The sequence below is a fragment of the Eptatretus burgeri genome, chromosome 17 (assembly GCF_056783735.1).
Source record: "Eptatretus burgeri isolate ZD-2024b chromosome 17, Ebu_testis_v1, whole genome shotgun sequence".
Lineage (NCBI taxonomy): Eukaryota > Metazoa > Chordata > Myxini > Myxiniformes > Myxinidae > Eptatretus > Eptatretus burgeri.
Genome location: NC_140977.1, coordinates 17,462,246 through 17,484,129, shown reverse-complemented (window position 1 = coordinate 17,484,129; position 21,884 = coordinate 17,462,246). Strand labels below are relative to the sequence as shown.

Genomic DNA, 21,884 nt, shown 5'->3' with positions numbered 1-21,884 from the left:
TTGGTTTAAACTCCACTCGCCGTGTTTGGAGGAAGAAGAAGGATGAGTACAACCCCAAGAGCACCATCCCAACTGTCAAGCATGGAGGTGGAAACATCATTCTTTGGGGATGCTTTTCTGCAAAGGTGACAGGATGATTGCACCGTATTGAGGGGAGGATGGATGGGGCCATGTATCGCGAGATCTTGGCCAACAACCTCCTTCCCTCAACAAGAGCATTGAAGATGGGGCGAGGCTGGGTCTTCCAGCATGACAACGACCCGAAACACACAGCCAGGGTAACTAAGGAGTGGCTCCGTAAGAAGCATCTCAAGGTCCTGGAGTGGCCTTGCCAGTCTCCAGACCTGAACTCAATAGAAAATCTTTGGAGGGAGCTGAAAGTCTGTGTTGCCCAGCGACAGCCCCGAAACCTGAAGGATCTGGAGAAGATCTGTATGGAGGAGTGGGCCAAAATCCCTGCTGCAGTCTGTACAAACCTGGTTAAGAACTACAGGAAACGTCTGATCTCTGAAATTGCAAACAAAGGTTTCTGTACTAAATATTAAGTTCTGTTTTTCTGATGTATCAAATACTTATTTCATGCAATAAAATGCAAATTAATTATTTAAAAATCATACATTTGATTTTCAGGATTTTTGTTTTAGATTCCGTCTTTCACAGTTGAAGTGTACCTATGATAAAAAAATTACAGACCTCTACGTGCTTTGTAAGTGGGAAGACCTGCAAAATTGGCAGTGTATCAAATTCTTCTTCTCCCTATTCACTGTACCTATTTACTTTCTGCAAGCAAGGCTATGATCCCTCCTTCTCCATATATACAGAAGAAAAAGTGAAATTTCCAAAGCATTAAACTTATCTTTTTTGACTGGAGAATTATAGTGAATGAACAAAAGATTTATGAACGTGCCAAAATTAATTAGCGTCATGATTTAATGCATTCGCTGCTTAACGTCGCACCCTGTCCCGCAGAGGGACTGCTTTAACATAGCATCTGCCAGATCTGTGTTGATGTTTTTGGAAGTTGTGTGAGGTGCTCGACAGGGAATCAAAGCAAATCTGGTGAAAAACGGACGTTATAAAATAAAGTTATAACATTTGCATGGACCACAAACCACTTGCATCACCTGAAGCATGCACTCATGAGGAGGCATATTTTCTGTAATTTTTATTTCATGGGAAATTAAACTTTGCGATGTCTCCAGGGGTGTTCTATGTTGAACAGCAACTATTGTGGATAAAGTCATCATTTGAAGAAAATCATTAAATTTCTTTAACTGCCGCAGGTGTGGTGAAGACCACGTTTAAAGTTAAAGGGATCCATTCCAATGAAATGGTTGATAAGGAATGGCTGCCCCAGGCTGTGGCTGCATACCATTCCCCCAAAACAAGGGTGAAAGCTACTCAAGGTTTTTTGTTGTATACAGTTCATACTGTAGTCGGGAGTCACACTGACTCCAATATGCCGATTCCTGAAGAATTGCCGGTATCGGCCAAACACTAATACTTTGTGTGTGTGTGTGTGTTTCATAAAGCATAACATTTTCTCTCTGCTTACTCCCTCCCCCCACCCACCTTTCTTTCTCTCTCTCTCTCTCTCTCTCTCTCTCTCTCTCTCTCTCTCTCTCTCTCTTTCTCTCTCTTTCTCTCTCTTTCTCTCTCTCTCTCTCTCTCTCTCTCTCTCTCTTTCTCTCTTTTTCTTTCTCTTTCTCTCTCTTTCTCTCTCTTTCTCTCTCTTTCTCTCTCTTTCTCTCTCTTTCTCTCTCTTTCTCTCTCTTTTTTTCTCTTTTTCTCTTTTTCTCTCTTTTTCTCTCTTTCTCTCTTTCTCTTTTTCTCTTTTTCTCTTTTTCTCTCTTTCTCTTTTTCTCTCTTTCTCTCTCTGCCTGCAGCTAATACAGAGCAGCACCCTCCCACACATATCTCCTCTCTCAGGACGTGTCCGGATGGTGATTATGTCCATGCGGTGTTTATATCAGGGTGGTGTTTGTCTCCGGATGTTGTTGGTCCCCAGACATATCCGGATGGAGTTTGTCTCTGGAGGTGTCTAGGCATTGTTTATCGCCGGACAGAGTTTCTTTGGCTCCGGACCTGCCCGGGTGGTGTTTGTCTCCGGACATGTCTGGACGGAGTTTGTCTCTGGATATATCTTGGCATTGTTTATCTCCAGAGGAGTTTGTCTCCGGACGTATCCGGGCATTGTTGATCTCCAGACGGAGTTTGTCTCCGGACGTGTCTGGGTGGTGTTTGCGTCCGGATGGTATTTATAGTTTCACCGGTATGGATTTTAGACTATTTTCTTTCCCTCTTCATTGTTATTCTATGCAGAAGCATTTTGATCAGACGGGTTGAATCGTAATTAACGCTCCACCGCACGTCTGCCTTCCCTTCCCCCATCCCTCCTCACTCTCCCTCCCTCCTCACTCTCCCTCCCTCCTCACTCTCCCTCACTCCTCCTTCTTCCTCACTCCTCACTCTCCCCCACTCCTCCTTCTTCCTCGCTCCCCCCTTCTTCCTCACTCCAGCACCCCTCCTTCCTCACTCCTCCAACCCTCCTCACTGCCCCCTCCTTCTTTGCTCTCCCACCCCTCCTCACTCTCCCCTCCTTCCTCTCTCCATACCCCTCCTCACTCTCTCTTCCACCCCCCCCCACCCCTTCACTCTCCCCCCTCTCCCCCCCCCCGGCCTTTAGTCTGACCATCAGCAAAGCGATGGGTGGGATTTGCTTGAACTTAATAAACAGATAAAAGAAGGGAGTCAACAGCACGGTTCCCATTTGTGTGTGTGTGTGTGTGTGTCTGTGTATGTATTCACCATTGTGAATTATCATGTGTGATTTAAGGTTGTATAACTGAATATGTGTGTGTGTGTGTGTGTGTGTGTGTGTGTGTGTGTGTGTGTGTGTGTGTGTGTGTGTGTGTGTGTTTATGTATATGTGTGTATATGTGTCACTGTCTGGGGAGTTGGGGGAGTGGAGTGGTGACGCAATCACACTTCCGATAATGTGCTGGTGTGTTCTAAGGCAGGATGATTGAATGAATTTTTTTTTTTGCAAATTGTGCATAGGTTTTGACATCGTCTCATGTGACTTCTCATGTGGGATTACTGACTGAGATTTTCCACAAATTGTGTTCTGGGCCCAGTCCTATTCTAAATCTTCAGAAATGATTGCCTGTCTCTCACTCTGGAAAATCCTCTTTATTGAATTCATCCTCCTTCGAAATTTCCAGTTTCCCCTCCTGAGATTTTCCATCTGTTTCCATATTGTCCACCCTATGCATCCTGTCCTGCCTCACATACCTCCCCACACCCATTATTTGTCCAAGTCTGAAACAATCGTGACCTTCAACTCCGCTGTTGGTGTTTCCCCCTTCTCTCAACTGGTCACTTGGTCCTGTTCCTATCAGTGTACTCGTACTAGCTCTTCCATGAGCCTCATCTACATATGAAAAAGAAAATAAAAGTGTTTCATGAGTTTGCATGATTTAATGAAGAATTTTACACAAATTTTGCAGATGTATGGACATTCTCTTTGTTGGTAATCTTCTTGTTGTCCATTGTGAATTTCCATAAGCCTTGTCCGGTGGGATAACCGATGGAAATATTCGCTAGAAACTGTGCATTTCTACAGTCATTCTCTATTGTGTATTGTCATGTGTGTTTTAAGGATGGATGACTGAATACAAGATTTTCCAGAAATTGAGCATTTGGATGGATGCTCACCATTGTGAATTCTCATGTGTCTTTTCAGGTTTGATAACCAATGAAAATTTTTTGCACAAACTTTGCATTTGGAGAGGCTTCTTCCATTGTGAATTATCATGTGTTTTTTAAGGGTGGATGACTGATTAAAAGATTTTCCACAGCTTGGACATTTGTGTGGGTGCTCACAATTGTGAATTTTCACATGTGATTTAAGATTTGATGACTGTATAAAAGATTTTCCACAAGTTGTACATTTGTATGGGCGCTCACCATTGTGAATTCTCATGTGCCTTTTAACGATGGATGACTGATTAAAAGATTTTCCACAAACTGTACATTTGTATGGGCGTTCACCATTGTGAATCATCAAGTGTGTTTTAAGAGCGCATGACTGATTAAAAGATTTTCCACAAACTGTACATTTGTATTGGCGTTCACCATTGTGAATTGTCATGTGCGCTTTCAGTGTCGATGAACGATTGAAAGATTTTCCACAAACTGTACATTTGTATGGGTGTTGATCATTGTGAATTCCCATGTGTGATTTAAGGTTGGATGACCAATTAAAAGATTTTCCACAAATTGTACATTTGTATTGGTGTTCACCATTGTGAATTGTCATGTGCGCTTTAAGGGTGGATGACCGATTAAAAGATTTTCCACAACTTGTACATTTGTATGGATACTCTCCACTGTGAATTATCATGTGTGTTTTCAGGTTGGATGACCAATGAAAAGATTTTCCACACCTTGGGCATTTGTGTGGTCGCTCTCCAATGTGATTTCTCAGGTGTACTTTAAAGCCTGATGAATGAATGAAGGATTTTCCACAAATTGTACATTTGTACGGGCGCTCACCATTGTGAATCGTCATGTGTGTTTTAAGATTGGATGAATAATTGAAAGATTTTCCACAAACAGCGCATTTGAATGGGCTTTTCACATTGTGAATTATCATGTGTGTTTTAAGGTGAGATGACTGAAAAAAAGATTTTCCACAAAATGTGCATTTGTGTGGGCATTCACCATTGTGAATTATCATGTGTGATTTAAGGTTGTATAACTGAATGAAAGATTTCCCACAAACTGTGCATTTGTACGGGCGTTCTCCATTGTGAATTTTCATGTGCGTTTTCAGGTTGGATGACCGAATAAAAGATTTTCCACAAACTGTGCATTTGTATGGGCGTTCTCCATTGTGAATTCTTAAGTGCGATTTTAGGTGATCCGACTGATTAAAAGATTTTTCACAAACTGTGCATTTGTACGGGCGCTCACCATTGTGAATCGTCACGTGCTTTTTAAGGTTGAATGACCGATTGAACGATTTACCACAAGTTTTGCATTTGTATGAATGTTCAGCTTTCTTTCCTTTTTTAGGCTTGTGAAAATTATTCTCTGCAATCATTTCATTGTTCAGTTTATCTTGTTTGTAAAAACTCCTCTTGCTCGTTTCAGTTGGTGAGTCATGCGATTGTGTGTCTGAACTGCTAATAAAAGTAGGTGCAGTCTCTGTTGTAGATTCAATGGATCCACCTGTAAATACAATATCACATGACCTGTAAAAAAACAAAAAAAAATCTGATTCTGTTCATCAATATACTGTAAGTACAAACGAAAAGCAAGGTCGCTGAGGCGGTGAAGCCGTCCGTCAGTCCGAGAAGACCATAAGCCTACTTAACTAATCACGGCCTGTTTGAACGTTAATTCCCAAAGACCCAGATAACCCAAAAGACCCCAAGGACTCAGAAGTCCCAAAACAGATGCAAAATTCCCCAAAAGTCACTGAAGACCCAACAGAACCAAAAGTTGCCAAAGTCCCAAAAACACCCCGATGACCCAAAAGACCCCAAAGACCCCTAAAACATTTTAGACCTTTTAGACCCCTTCCACCCTTCAGACAGATTAGGTGGCTTAGACCCACTTGATCGTTAATCATTTAGACCACTTGGATCTTCTAATAGCACAAATAAATTTAAATTAAATATAATATCACCAAATTACAAATAAATTTGTGCAAAATAATGTTTATATTATGATTGGTGTAAATCATGCCAACACAGCAAATTTTTGATATCAATCTCTGCAACGACGTGTGGGGAGGTGAGCGTAGCGAGCCAATCCATGCTAGGCTATGCTTACAAATGTCAGTGTGTGTGTGTGTGTGTGTGTGTGTGTGTGTGTGTGTGTGTGTGTGTGTGTGTCCTCCATAACTCCAAATCCATGAAACATAGCAAGCTGAGCCTTTGCATGCATACTAAGAAAACTCCACGGAGGTGCATGACTGAAAATTGGGTGTTTGGGTAAAATTATACACTCCTTTTGAAGGTAATTAACGGCATTATTTATCAATATTCTTTGTTGGGCACCATCCTCAGCCACCTCGCTCTTTGGGGTCTTTAGGCATATTTTGGGTTACCTCACTGGGGTCTGAAGCCGCCATGTTTTTTGGCCGACTCAACCATGCCTTGATTTGGAATAGGCCGCAACGATTTCTTTACGATAAAGTTTTTTTTTTTCTTCACTTTCCTCACTCATATTATCGAATGCCTGTTCGTCATATCTACAAATCGCTATATACATCACTTTTGTAAGTGCTATCATTTTCAAATTATGAGCTTGTAGCGATTTCATGCATTATATGATGCAATTTTCCATGATCTTCTCTCACGGGCTAATTAACATACATCATCAAAATATGATATTGGCTTTGAGGATAGGATATCGTCCGGACTAAATAACTGTCAAAATCTGGAGTGAAATCTGATAATTTAAAGAAATGTTGTTGTTGTCCTTTCGGCTGCTCCCGTTAGGGGTCACCACAGCGGATCATCCGTTACGATCTGCATACTGATTTGGCACAGGTTTTACGCCGGATGCCCTTCCTGACGCAACCCTGGTCGCCTCTTACGACACAGGGATAAGGATTGGGTTTCGCTATGATTCCGGGCTGCCCTACACCCTCTCATAGCGCGGCCCAGCGCACAGCTCCCATCCTCAAGCGATCCTCCAACCCAAGCCTCCGAGTAGCCAGATTACAGGCGCACGCCACTATACTACTCCCGGTTGATAATTTAAAGAAATAATGGGTCTTTTAACTAAGCCGATATACCTATTTACTTTCAGCAAGCAAGGCTATAATCCCTCCTTCTCCATATATACAGAAGAAAAATATGACATTTCCAAAGCATTAAACTTATCTTTTTTGACTGGAGAATTATCGTGAGTGAACAAAAGATTTATGAACGTGTCAAAATTAATTAGCTTTATGATTTAATGCATTCGCTGCTTAACGTCGCACGCTGTCCCACAGAGGGACTGCTTATCCATAGCATCTGCAAGATCTGTGTCTATGTTTTCGGAAGTTTTGTGAGGTGCTCGACAGGGAATCAAAGCAAATCTGGTGAAAAACGGACGTTATAAAATAAAGTTATAACGTTTGTATGGACCACGAACCGCTTGTATCACGTGAAGCATGCACTTATGAGGAGGAATATTTTCTGTAATTTTTATTTCATGGGAAATTAAACTTTGCAATTTCTCCAGGGGTGTTCTATGTTGAACAGCAACTATTGTGGATAAAGTCATTTGAAGAAAATCATTTAATTTCTTTAACTGCCGCAGGTGCGGTGAAGACCACCTTTAAAGTTAAAGGGATCCATTCCAATTAAATGGTTGATAAGGAATGGTTGACCCAGGCTGTGGCTGCATACTATTCCCCCAAAACAAGGGTGAAAGCTACTCAAGCTTTTTTGTTGTATACAGTTCATACTGTAGTCGGGAGTCACACTGACTCCAATCTGCCGATTCCTGAAGAATTGCCGGTATCGGCCAAGCACTAATACTGTGTGTGTGTGTGTTTTTTTGCATAAAGCATAACATTTTCTCTCTGCTTCCTCCCGTACCCCCACCCACCTCTCTCTCTGTCCCATCCTCTCTCTGCCTGCACCTAATACAGAGCAGCACCCTCCCACACATATCTCCTCTCTCGGGATGTGTCCGGATGGTGATTATGTCCGTGCGGTGTTTATCTCAGGGTGGTGTTTGTCTCCGGACGTTGTTGGTCCCCAGACATGTCCGGACGGAGTTCATCTCTGAAGGTATCTCGGCATTGTTTATCACCGGACAGTGTTTCTTTGTCTCCGGACCTGCCTGGGTGGTGTTTGTCTCCGGACATGTCCGGACCGAGTTTGTCTCTGGATGTATCTGGGCATTGTTTGTCTCCGGACGTGTCTAGGTGGTGTTTGCCTCTGGATGGTATTTATAGTATCACCGGTCTGCATTTAAGACTATTTTCTTTCCTTCGTCACTGTTATTCTATGCAGAAGCATTTTGATCAGACGGCTTGAATCGTAATTAACGCTCCACCGCACGTCTGCCTTCACTTCCCCCATCCCTCCTCACTCCCCCCTTCTTCCTCACTCCCCAACCCCTCCTCGCTCCCCACTCCTTCACCACTCCCGCACCCCTCCTTCCTCACTCCCACACCCCTCCTTCCTCACTCCTCCAACCCTCCTCACTGCCCCTTCCTTCTTTGCTCTCCAACCCCTCCTCACTCCCCCCTCCTTCCTCTCTCCTCCACCCCTGCTCACTCCCCCTTCTTCCTCTCTCCCTCCCCCCCCCCACCTCTTCACTCTCCCCCTCCGGCCTTTAGTATGACCGTCAGCAAAGCGATGGGTGGGATTTGCGAGAACTTAATAAACAGATAAAAGAAGGGAGTCAACAGCATGGTTCCCATGTGTGTGTGTTTGTTTTGTTTGGTATCTCCATATGCGGGTTTTAGAAGGTGGACCAGAGCTCCCCCCACCACCCTCCCACTTCTGAAAATATCCGTGTGTGTGTGTGTGTGTTTAGTAAAGGAGGTCTCACGAGGCTGAATACTCTCCCGCCAGGTCTTCAATGTTCACCACCATCTCATGCAACGCAATTTGGCACAGGTTTTACGCTGGATGCCCTTCCTGACGTAATCCTGGTCGCCTCTTATGACACAGGGATAAGGATTGGGTTACTTTTACCCGCAATATTATGTACACATGAACCATAATTCACTCAACCCTGCTATTAGATTATTATTGTTTGTCTGTCTGTTTGTCTGGCTCTCTCTGTCTCACTCTCTCTCCCCCCCCCCTCATTCCTTGCTTTTGTCCAACTGTGGCCTCACCACTCAATTGTCGATTTGTTGACTTTTTTTTTCTCTCTATGACACCTCACTTTTCCATGAGCCAAGATGACTTATGAACGTGTAAAATAAATCAATAACCAGAGAGTTGGTGTCAAAGCCACCCAATGCTCGCCTGTTTATACATTTATCGTTTTTAAACGACTAGTCTAATAATATTTTTTTATAAAGCATTGCAGTGAAGTCTGATCCAAATAATTTTAAAGCAATATATGTATTTGTATATTGTAATCAGTAAAAAAATAGTGTAGTAGATAAAAACATTCGAAAGGAAATAACTTGCACCAAAAACTTTAACATTTTCACGCTTACGCTGACGCTGACGCTTATGCCGGGGGTATCACTATAGCTCTCTGTTCTTCGAACAGGCGAGCTAAAAAGTGTAAAATTAAAGCTAAATTAGAATTGACTACTGCACAAATTTAGGATAACAGGATATAACAAGGTACATCATTGTTGATTAAGTAATTTACCGAATGATGAAAGGGATAATGGATGTTTGAGAAATTGATCTACCATCGTGGTTATTTCTTAAAAGCAATGAAATCAAAACGTAGGGTTTTTTTCATCACCAGAGTTCATCATCAAAATGGCTGAAACAAAATGTGTCAGCATTGACACAAACCTTCATTGGGATGACTCTTGAAGAAAGAAGCTTCAGAGTCATTTGGTTCTGGTAGATTCAGGTGGACATCAACGTCGTGTTCGGTTTTCACTTCCACTTTCACAAATAAATCTGGAAAAAGTAACTTTTATTAAATGAGGTCAGTCTTGTGTCGCATACACAGGTAGTTTTGTGTCACATTCCATACTCTTGCATTAGCACAATAAATATTGCATCAAAATCAATGATTTGAGTTCTTCCTTGAAGAGAGAAAAATAAAAGGATGACGATATCAATAAAAGGTGCCTCGATGTTACGAGATGCTTCTCACCAGGCCCCAACTTCAGTGGGATTTTCACCAACACTCAAAATAACCAACAAATTAGAGAGGGCAAGAAAAATGGAGAGAACTCAAAAGAGAGAAGGTTTTCGCACCAACCTGCATTGAGTGGCAAATTACAGACAATTGCAATGAGATGTTTTTTGGAGATAATCCCCCCCCTTCCTCTTGCGTTTCATTCCACTTGTGTGCAGCTTGTTTACCCGCATGTATCCTTCTTCCCTACCCTTCATCTCACTCTCACTTCTAATCTGCTGCTGTTGTTTCCCTCTTTCCATTTGATTCTTTTCGATTCTGCACCAGGTCTTCCATGAATCTATATCATGTGCACAAAAAGATAAGAACTCTGTGCTAGATAATCAGAGATCCCATTAGAAGTGATAACGATCATACCACTCACCATTCAGCAGGTCGCTTTGCTCCTCTTCCAGACCAAATGAGTTCACATCCTCTATTTTTATCTCCAGAATCTCAGAAGATCCTTCCAGCTCCTCAACCTTCATTTCACACTGGAGTATAGTCAACTTTTTTCCGATTCCGACTGAACACGACAGGAATCCTTCCAACAACCAACTTGAGCGGACATTATGGGCGAACCTTTAAAGAGGCAGGAAACATACTACTCTTCCTGATGTTTGCTCCACCCTGAGTACCTTGATCCTATACAGTACCGACATGTGAACTACCTCTGCACTTGAGATCTTATCTTCTGCCCAAATCCGTTGCAACACCTTAACTTTCACCACACACATAAGCGCACACTTCGACATCCTCCAAAATAAATGGAACATGTTGCAGAGACAATGCTGTAATTGTTTAACATGTTGATGTAAATTTTGATTTGGCCACATATAAAACATACCAATGTTTAGATATTGACATAAAATCTGAACCTGTTCAGCAATTTTAGAATGAAGACATTTTATGGTGAGAAGACATTAAACACAAGCACCGGGGATGTGTATGAAAGTGTATTTATGCTCAGATGTAATCCATGCAGCACACATGTTAAAATGTAGAAAGTTACCCCACATGGCTTTCAGGAAATAAATAAGAAACCCACTTTTACGAAAATCTGATGGCACCACAACATTCACATGGAACATGTCCATGGGAATTCATTTGAAGTTCATCACACGGGCAAGTATGACTAGACTCGGGCCGTGAGCAACGACGTCGCGGGCTCGGGCCGTGAGCAACGTCGTCTCGGACTCGGTCCGTGAGCAACGTCGTCGCGAACTCGGTCCGTGAGCAACGTCGTCGCGGACTCGGGCTGTGAGCAACGTCGTCGCGAACTCGGCCCGTGAGCAACGTCGTCGCGGACTCGGCCCGTGAGCAACGACGTCGTGGGCTTGGGCCGTGAGCAACGTCGTTTCGGACTCGGTCCGTGAGCAACATCGTCGCGGACTCGAGTTGTGAGCAACGTCGTCGCGAACTCGGCCCGTGAGCAACGTCGTCGCGGACTCGGCCCGTGAGCAACGTCGTCGCGGACTCGGCCCGTGAGCAACGTCGTCGCGGACTCGGGCGGTGATGCACATCGTTGCGGACTGAGGCTGTGAGGAACATTGTTATTGGTGAAACTGATGCTCCCTCCCCACCTCACTTTCATTCCATTCTATTGAGGATCTGAAATCAATTATTCAGGCACTGAAACCAATTCATCTTGACACTTCTGACTTACTAGAATCAGACTCTCAGTTTTTTCAGTCACCTTTGTAGCTCCATTACATGGCTCCGAAGGAAAATAAGCAAAAGTGGAAATGTGGAACCAAATGTGAATCAATCTGGCAACGGAACCCAATGAAGTCTAGCGCTCATCACAATCAGTTATGCCTGTAGCTCTCACATTCTAGCGAGGAAAGGGTATTCCAACATGGTGGCTGCTTGGCCTCAGAAACGTGTGCTGCAAGTTCGCTCCAGTTATATATATAAAACACAGTGTGTGATATGCATTGATGTCTGCATATTATCGCACCGATCTGTATTTGTGCATTTTGCTTTCTTTATAAACTTTTATATATTCCCCCGAAAACAAAACCAGCAGAAACTGGGGGAAAAAATGTCAAAACAAAGGCATGAGATCTCAAAAAAAAGAAACATTCAGATTCAATCAATTCAGAAAACATTCGAGAATATAAGTTCTGGCTTTTAAATGCTTATGACCTCACTCTATAATTGTTTATAAATATCATTGTGTACACATTTGAACGGGCAGCCATTTTCTTCCTGTATCATCCCTCAATGGAACACGACAATACTCCATGATACTGGTGTGGATTGGCTCGCTACACTTACCTCTCCACATGTTTTTGCAGAGATTTATGTTACAGATTTGCACCAATCATACGACGAACATTTCTTTTGTCCAAATTTATTTGTAATATTGGCGATACTATATTTATTTGTCATTTCTTTGTTATATAAAAAGGTCCAAGTGGTCAAAAGCTCGAAATTGTCAAGGGTCAAAGCTGTCTAATCTGTCTTAATGGTGGAATGGGTATGAATGGTATTTCGGTCTGAGGGGTCCAAAGGGACTTGAAGGGCTGTAAAGGTCTAAAGGGTACAAAACGTCGAAACGGTGAAGGGATCTAAAGGTGTCAGTATTAAAAGGGGTCTTTATGGTCTTCAAGAGTTTTTTTGGTCTTTTGGATCCTCTGGGTTTTTCGGGTGCTTTGCATCTTTTGGCTCCTCAGGGACTTTTGGGTCTTTTGTGTCGTCAGGGACTTTTGGGTCATCTGGGTCCATGGGTGCTTTTACATCACCTGGGTATTTTGACGTCTTTTAGATCCTCAGGGACTTTTAGGTCATCGGGGTCTTTTGGGTCATCTGGATCTTTGCGGTCTTTCAGGGTCTTCAACGATGACCTGTTCAGGAAAAACAGGTTGACTTCTGGTTCAGGTTGAGGTTCAAGTTGAGGTTCTTCAGGTTCAAGAACAAGAACAAGTTCAGGTTGACTGGTGGGCTGTACTCAGTTGTCTCAGCCGTCTAAAGCATTGAACAATACATTCCAATGGCGCATAATTAATACACATATGTGTGTGAAGTCAGGGTGAAACTGATGCTCAAACAGTATGTAATTATTAGACGTATAGTCACACAGCTTCACTGTGAAAGCAACATTCCAATAGTACCTAATTTGTAGACGTTCGTATAGTCTGCAACCAACGTTAATATAAAACAGGATGTGATTCATAGGCAGATAGTCACAGGGCTTCACGTCCGGACTGACCGATAAAAATTGGTACGAGACTGACCATCCATGAATTTTCCAACTCCTGCAATACAGGGTACTGGGTACTTACCCTGCCAGGTACACACCAATTACTACAAACACTCAAACAAAACACAATTCATTATTCACATCATACATCACATGTAAATCCTTCCCACCCAATCCACTTACTTGGATCTCATGGCCATTCTTGCTCATTACCCATAGCAATTCCCCAACTCACCTGCATACCTCAAAAACAAAGCATGGCAAGTTGTGAGTCATGACAATGGGGAAAGGTAAATTTAACAATAATTATTCAATCACCACTGGGGAGCCCGTTCAATACCAACAGCACCTGCTGCAGCCAATCTTCCCTTGAACTCATTCCAATCAAATCCAGCACCCTCTTCCCAAAATGAGAAGCCATTATTCTCAGTGGACTGTCTGTGGAAGGCCGTGTGGGCCTCACCGGGCCTTTCCCAATCACTCCATGACGTTTCACAAATGCTCCAGTGGTTGACTGGTGGGCTGTACTCATACACAGTCCATGCGGATAGGCCCGCGTCCATAGACCAGCACAGCATGGCAGGTCGCCACATGCTGGCTGTCCCAAAGGCTTAGGGCGAGGCTAGTAGACCGCATGCCTGGGCGGTCACCTCATCAGGGTGAAGTTCCACGTTGTGAGAGTGGGCGTGGTGAAGACCACGGCATGACCCGTGTGCAAGTTTCATGTGTGAAAGATCGAGGGACCTCCTGTGTGCGTGAATGGTCACGAGGCAGCTTGTGATTGCGCGAAAGGCCCACAGTGTGAAAGTGGAGGGAAGAAAAGTTGCGAGATGAGTGATGAGCAGGCCCACGGTGTGAAAGTGGAAGGAAGAAAAGTTGTGAGATGAGTGATGAGCATAAGTGGTTTGGAAAAGTCCCGTGGTGCAAGAGTGGGTGTGGTGAAGGCTGTGGGACGGCCCGTATCCCTGTGACATCTGTGGAGGGTTCGCAGCACCAAGAGTGCATGTGGCAAAGATGGCATGGTTCACTGCGGGGAAATCTCGGTGCACGGTACAAAAAATAAAAATAAAAAAGGTGGCGAATGCGCTACCGTGTTCCTCTACAGAATGGGGCTCGTTAGAATATAGTTGGGAATTTGCATCCACATGGGAGTGCATGTGAGCAACCACTACACATGGGGGCTCAGGAGCACTCGTTAGAAGGTAGAAATAGCCCGTGATGGGAGTGTGAGGGACATGGTGGATTAGAGACGATTGGCACGTAGAGTGGGTAGATTGGCACTGTGACAGTTTCGCTACAGACGCCGGTCTATCCACATGGACAAACAGATACAGACAAGATAGCAGCATCTAACATGTTGTTGATAGTGTGGATCTTAGTTTAGACGAATGAAACCCATAACACCAGTGGCTCCGACTCCTCATTCAACACCACGAGGGTCCCAATAAGGATAACCAGTGTCTCTGCAAAGATGACTGCATCAACTGCGAAGTTAAGGTCAGAGATCTTAACATTCCCAAACGATGCACCACAGCTTGATCTCTCCAACATCCTCCCCAGAATCCAGTCTGTACAAGTGCTGAAAAGTGTGGCGGCCAGTACACACCCCTGACGAACTCCAGTAACAACTGGAAATAAGTTGGAGATGGAACCACCACATCTCACAGCACTCTCAGTTCCAGAATATAGTTCAGACATCAGATTGATCAGTTTTGATGGCACCCTATGAAGACCAAGAATCCTTCAGAGGGCATCCCGATTCACTGAATCGAACACTTTGCAGATATCAACAAAAGCTGTGAGCAGCCCCTACCAATACTCTTGTCTGCCACAAATGAGGACACAAAGAGGAAGGATACAATCAATTGTTGCCCTTTTTGGTTTAAAGCCCGACTGCTCTGGCCACTGGTGCTCAAGCAGATGGTGGTGAACCCTCTCAATAATTATACAAGCAAAGACCTTGCCCAGCACTGAGAGCAACGTCACCCTTCAGTGATTTTTGCAGTCATGGCAATCATCCTTCCCTTTCCCGAGAGGAACAACAAGGCCCTCTTCCAGTCAGTGGAGATGATACCTGTGCTCCAAACATAGCAAGAACTGCATGCAACGACATGAATACAGCATTTCCACCAGTCTTGAGAAATCCAGCATGGATGCCACAGATCCCTGGAGCTTTACCCCCTTTCAACTGGTTCACTGCAGCCTGTGTTTCCACAAACGAAGGCGGTTCACAGGTGATTGGAGTGTCAGCAATTGGGATAATTGCACCCCTGACATCCAACTACACAACTGGTGGGTCAGCTTGGTACAGCTGCTCAAAGTAACCAGTCCAGCGAGCCTTCACTTCGGACTCCTTTCACAAGAGCCACCACCCTCTGCTCTAACTGCCGTTCACCGATCTCATAACCATCCCAGTAAGTGACAGTCGATGCATTGAAATCCCCTCAGACTAGAAAAGTATCTCGCCTGGGACACTGATCAATCACAGACTCGAACACAGCATCGAACGCCTCCTTCACATTGTGAACAATCGACTCAATTGGGGCATCTACAGAGACCAGGGAAATGACACCCAAGTGACGAATCCTGACTCTCACAATACGCTTGTTGACTGGTGTTATTTCAATTGTCATGGGAGTCAGTTTTTTGGACACAGCTTCAGCAACTCCTTGGGCATGATAATCATGAGTGACCATAGCAGGCCAGTAGTAGGTGTAACCACTAGCCATGATCTCACCACTGTCCGGTCTCGAACGTCAGAGAGTGCTACAATACTGATGTTCAAATGCTGGAGCTCAGATGATCGCAGAGACAGGCGATCATCCTCTCTTCGGGATCGGACATTCCAGGCACCCACCCGAAGTGACCTCGGGTTAACCTGAGGAAACCACCGTCTGCTGGACGACACCTCAGCACCACCCTGACGCACACCACCGCAATCCAACCCAGAAAGGCTTCCCCATGTTTTCCCTCCTCTCATCAAAGAATGGAGGTCCCAAAGGCTTTTCCCTAATCCCATCATCCTGTGGGCACATCATTACAGGTTTACGTGGTACCTGCAGCAAGTCACAGATCTGATCTTGCCTGACTTGACAATTTGATGATGTGGGTGAGGAAAGTGACAGAAAAAAAAAATTGACCGCTTTATCGTGAAGAAACCATTGTGGCCTATTCCAAGTCAAGGCATTGTTGAGCAGGCCTCTGCAAATCAAGACCCCGGCGAGGGAGTGCTGGGTGACTGAGGATGATTCATTGATAAAGGATAATTAAATAAGGCCGTTAATTATCATCAAAAGGGGTGCTTAAATTAATCCAAACATCCAATTTTCACTTCTGCACTTCCTTGGAGATCACTCAGCACATATGCAAAGTTTTGGGGCCACTAGGTTTCATGGTTTTGGAGCTATGAAGACACACTAACACACCGACACACACACACACACACACACACACACACACACACACAAAAATACTATAAGATATGAGAGAAATGAAAAGAAAAATGAATGAGTCACTGTACTTCTCCAACCCACCACCCCACCCCCCGACCTCCCTCCAGATCGATGACCAAAGAGAGACGATCGATGATGATATAGAGTCAGCCCGAATAGAATGCCTGCACAAATCTTTTAGGCCAATGGGCATGCCTGCCAGGATGAGATTTCCTCACGTCTGATGTAGTTGTCGCTAGCAAAGCGATTGATGTAGATGTGGATGGGGTTGAACTCGGTGATTTTTTTGTGTGTTGGCTTACAAGAATCATGGGAGTTGATGTTGTTGGAGTTTGTTCTGTTATAACAGTGGGATGAGTTGTATTTGACTCTTTATCCATGTAGGTGGCGTTGAGTCTGTCTCAAAGATTTCCCATTGAAATCATTAAAACCAAGACGCTCGCGAAACGCCTTTTGTAAAATCGGCCCATTGTGTTTTCCTCTTCGCACCATCCACCACTCAGAGAATCGCCGGCCACTGGACTTGCTTTCCTGGAATTCTGGGGGGACCTGCAGACGTACCTCCAACTTGCACTGAGGTTCCCACAGATATACTTTTTCCTCTGAAGGGATCATTAAGGGGGTTTGAGGTTGGAATTGCCTTGACATAATGGGACCTAGCAGACGACCAGTTAAAAGACATTGGGATAATTTAGAAGAGAGCTAGGGATAGAGCAGGACAGAGAAGGGATGGTTAGGTTTGGGCCGAGCCCATCCTTGGATCGCACGGCATCGTCACCCAACTCAGAAACATGGACAACACCAGCGACGCCTGCTAATCTGCACTGCTGTTGACTTGCGAATGCCTTGCCTCCTGCCCTTATTGCACCTGCAAACTGCTTGCAATCATTTTGCAACAAGGACAAATTATATTGTGGCCATGCTGACCAACTGTCAGTGATTGATAGTACGGTTGTTGGCCGAGGACCACTTTTTTGGTTGCGCAAACCCCCTGCGTCAGCTTGCTTTTTTTTCATTACCCCCACCACCTCCCTCCACCAAAAAAAGACCGTCTTCAACAGCGAACAACCATGTCACAGACGACTTGTGGTCCAGATGGGGGCTGAAGAGTGCTGTTGCAGTCGACTTGCTGCCTGGGGAAGATCGAAGAGCGTTTCACTTTTTTGCAGATCTTGGCCCGAGTCGGGTGTAAATCTTGTGACGTGTTTGAGTCCACCTCGATATGTGTTTAGATATAGTGATTGAATTAAAAAAAAAAGTGTGAGGTAAGTTAACCAAGTCGTGTGAATGAGTAGCGTAAATGGACATGGCGCATGAGGTTTTATTACTTTTGCAACATGTATGAAACTTTACTTGTACAAACAAAATGGCACACTCAGGGATTCATAGGTAAGCTGTATGAAGAGGACCTACACCTGTAGTGAGCATGCACACAAGTGATGGCAGACTCGGGATGAGTCTGCTAAGAGGAGGGGGATAGTGTTGCGATTTTGGAAAAGAACCCCCATATACATTCAGAGACAGGGAGGATTTCTCCCAGACAGAAATTAATTCTGTTGATGTGAGATAGATTTCCTACCTTTTACCTAAAGTGATGTTGAAAGGGATACGTGTCTTGAGTTTCAATGTTCAAGTTCTCTCTGCTCCCTCCATCTATCTATCAATCCATCTTTGGATCCTTCTATGGCTGCACATGCCCATCCATCGCTGCTCACTTGCAATGTTCACCTTTCAAGCCTGCAGCTCTGAGAAACCCATCCTCAAGATCCTGTTCTTTGCTCTTCAAACCTCCACCTCCTTTTTCATTCCACATTCGAAACCAACCCCCTGTCATGAGTCCACACTTCATGAATCACTAATACTTCAAAACAATGGACCAGAATTACCTTTTAACTCATTCAAAAGATTCTTAATCGAGTTCTTGTTCACATGGAAAAGAAACACTCGATTTTTCAATTCCTGCAAAATTTGGACACAACGGAGGCAATTATTAGCCCTGCAGTGGTCTCTTCATAATGCCTGGTGTTGGCTTAATGGTTCGGGTGGTGGGCTTGGGATCCTTGGGTCCTGTGTTCAAATCCCACTCGGCTGTTGAATTAATACCAGGTGGGGTTAACTCGGCCTGTCATCCTTCCGAGGTCGGCAAAATGAGTGCCAGCATTTTGCTGGTATAATGTGTCGGAGTGGCGACCCGTCCAGGATTGTACCCAATAGCCAAGGAGACTGCGTTGACAGCACCAACGCTCTGCACAGAGAATTATATGGTCCCAATGGATGGAGTGGTCTCTTCGTTCTTTCATTTACTTGCAAAACAACACGTGAAGAGCTAAAGGATAATTAACGAGACTCTCACCAACCTTTTATTTCCTGAGACTTTTGATTCATCTCGCTCTCATTAATCAAGCCCTTTCTACGAGTCCTTTTTACCAAACCTGTGCTCATGTCAGCCTGTTCAAACCGCAAGAGCCACCAAGGGGAAGCTTGCATGATTCTGCATGTGATATGAGCTTGCACGCATCTGTGTGAGGTGAAGGGGAACCATACCCACACTCTGCTCTGCACTCTATCTACTCTCTGCTTCTTCTCGACATTTCTCCAGGACGATTGATGGCCATATCCTGCGTCCACTATAAATAACAACCTGTAAGTGGGCTCCGTGCCTGGTGTTGGCTTAATGGTTAGGGTGGTGGGCTTGGGATCCGAGGGTCCTGAGTTCAAATCCCCCTCAGCTGTTGAATTGATACCAGGTGGGGTTGACTCTGCCTGTCATCCTTCCAAGGTCGGCAAAATGAGTGCCAGCTTGCTGGGATCCTGGTTCGGAGTGGCGACCCGCCCAGGATTGTGCCCAATAGCCAAGGAGACTGCGTTGACAGCACCAACGCTCTGCACAGAGTATGGTCCCAATGGATGGATGGAAGTGGGCTCCATAAACGTTCAGAATAATTACTGTTCTCTTGTGCCTTTTCATTACAATTTGTCCATCCATTGTAAATACATGCTCATGATTGCTATCGTAAATACCTGACATTGCTGATTGAATAAATCTTGTTGTGCTTGTTGAAAAAACAAAAATGTGCTTGTTAAACCACCAAACTTTTCCGGCCTGTTCGCTTTTGTCATTTCTGGCCGTTCTGATCAACGTTCACAGTTGCTTCATAAACTGTCAGGTCGCAGACTTATCCTGGGTGCTACGACCTTCTGTCACAATATTATCTGCCCTGGAGCTGTATATACTCTTCGATTTCCTCGTTGTTCCTATACTTCCTCCACACCAACCAGGATCTTCTGTGAAAGCCCTTCCTCACCTCCTTGATAGATTTTCCTGACTGTTCAGTGAGAGTCTCAGCTATTGGCAATTTTCCTGACCTTTTGTAAATGTTGAAGCAAAATACCTGTTTAATAAGCCTGCCATCTCATTTACCCCACCAACCACTCTCCCTGTGCTATTCAAAGGATGCACTCTTGTTCAAACATGATTTTCCCCTTATGTACTTAAATAATGACTTCCTATTATGCTTAATATTCTTAACCATGTCCTTCTCATATTCTCTTTTGGCTTGCTGAATTATTTTCTTACCTTGTCTCTGCTTCCTCTGATACTGATATAAATCTAACTCCAGTCCTGTTTTTCGATATCTAATCAATGCCTTTTGCTTATCCCGAATAGCATTCCTTATCTCACTTCTCAACCACCCTGGCCTCTTTCTGCTTCTAGTTTTACACCTCATTACAATGTACTTACTCTGCACTCTACACATTTGCTCCTTGAAGGTTTCCCATTTCTCTGATGCTGATTATCCTATGGCTAGCTTCTCCCAATCTGCATCACCTTGCTCTCTACTCACAGCCTCACGCTTTGCCTCCCTGAAATCTAATAGCCTGACTCTTGTCGAAGTGGATTTCCACTTTTAGCATTTGTAAATGGTGTGAATGTATGAAGACATTGTCGCTCACTCACAAAAATTGATTAAAACCATGTAACAACCTGGAAATGTTGCATAACTTCCAGGAAGACTTCAGTATATCAATTAGAACATGATTAAATATAACTTTTGATAATTAATATAATGCATGGCTTTTTGTGTTAGAGGCATTATAAAAAGCTGGCAAAGATATGTGAGCATCGCAGTTCAGAATATCAGAATGCAATATTGTTCTTTATCAACGCTGAGAATATGCTGAAGTAATGATTCACTGCCTTGATCTGTGAAACTGTCTATCTCCAAACCCTGTCGGACCTTGAGGGGCTTGAGCCTTGCCCACTGGAACTAACATTGTTTAGAATCTGCTCCACTCTTTTCCAGATGAAAGGCTATTTCTCATTTATCCTGCTTGTTCAATCATTTTCGCCGCTCATCCCTGCTTCGAAATATAAGGCTTGGATTAGGGCATTAATTTGAGAGTTTCATTGGTGGAGATTTCTCCCGCAAGTGCGCACGCACGTATTGTATTAGAGATTCTCCTTTGTATGCTGAACCTGAGTGGAAATAGAGTCCGTTTCTACCACACTCTACTATCCTGAACTCCAACCCTTAACAGAATCTTTGCACACACAACATTTTGGTCACTTGATCCGAAATACTCCCCTACCTCCACCTTATTGGGATCGTTACTTTTAAAAAGGTCTGGCATTGGACTCCCCCGAGTGGGCTTATCAACAAACTGGGCTAAAAAGCAATCTTGGACAAGATCTAGGAATTCTTCATCTACCCTACACTTTCCCTGTTAATGGACCGGTTCTTGGTCAAAATGGTTACCTTTGATTTGGAAGTTATTCTCTTGGAGCAAAACGGACATCAGTACACAAAGAAAACCACAACCAGAAGTTCAGGATGAGCACATGACATTTTCCAGGACTGAATCCTTCCAAAGAGACAAGGTGACAAAGTGAGAATTTCTTAGATTTCAAGATTTTCTTGGCTCTGGGGCACTCGATCTTCCAATGACAAAGGGGATGAACGGACACTCATCACCAGGTACCATGCTCTCGGTCCACACAGGGCATCGGTGCTGCCGAAGAAGTTTCTTGGTGAGGATTACAATCCTGGGTGGGTCAACACTCCAGCACAAGTTACTCAACCAAATGTGCAGGTATTTGTAAGTTGTTCAGGGTGCTGGTAATAACTTGCACACTCTTCGCAAAAGACACCATGGGATCTTTATTGTCCACAAATTGATGATCACACTCAGCTTAACTTCTATCCGAGAGATGGTGCACATATTGATGAAATTCCCCTGCATGTGAAAAAACAGGATGACAGTTTGTAGCTGGGTTGAGATTCAAACAAAGGCGAGACAGCTCAGAGGCTCATGTGCACATCTCCAGGCTCTCGTACTAGCTCCAAAGGATAGTGCTTCTTGGGAGAAAATGCCGATTTAAAGCATGGAGA

At 44.0% G+C, this 21,884-nt stretch overlaps 1 protein-coding gene across 7 annotated transcripts in view; it reads right to left on the bottom strand.

The window, feature by feature from the left end:
• Positions 1–21,884, bottom strand: part of LOC147009432 (uncharacterized) — a 47,370-nt gene that overhangs the window by 5,535 nt on the left and 19,951 nt on the right. For 3 of the 7 annotated variants that reach the window (XM_085861782.1, XM_085861785.1, XM_085861781.1), the window contains one exon: positions 9,504–9,614. In XM_085861782.1, coding sequence (XP_085717908.1) covers positions 9,504–9,614 — 111 coding nt within the window. Of the gene's footprint in view, positions 1–2,678; positions 5,236–9,503; positions 9,615–10,222; positions 12,575–21,884 lie in introns of those variants that run through there. The other 4 variants (XM_085861788.1, XM_085861787.1, XM_085861786.1 and 1 more) reach the window with 4 other exon arrangements.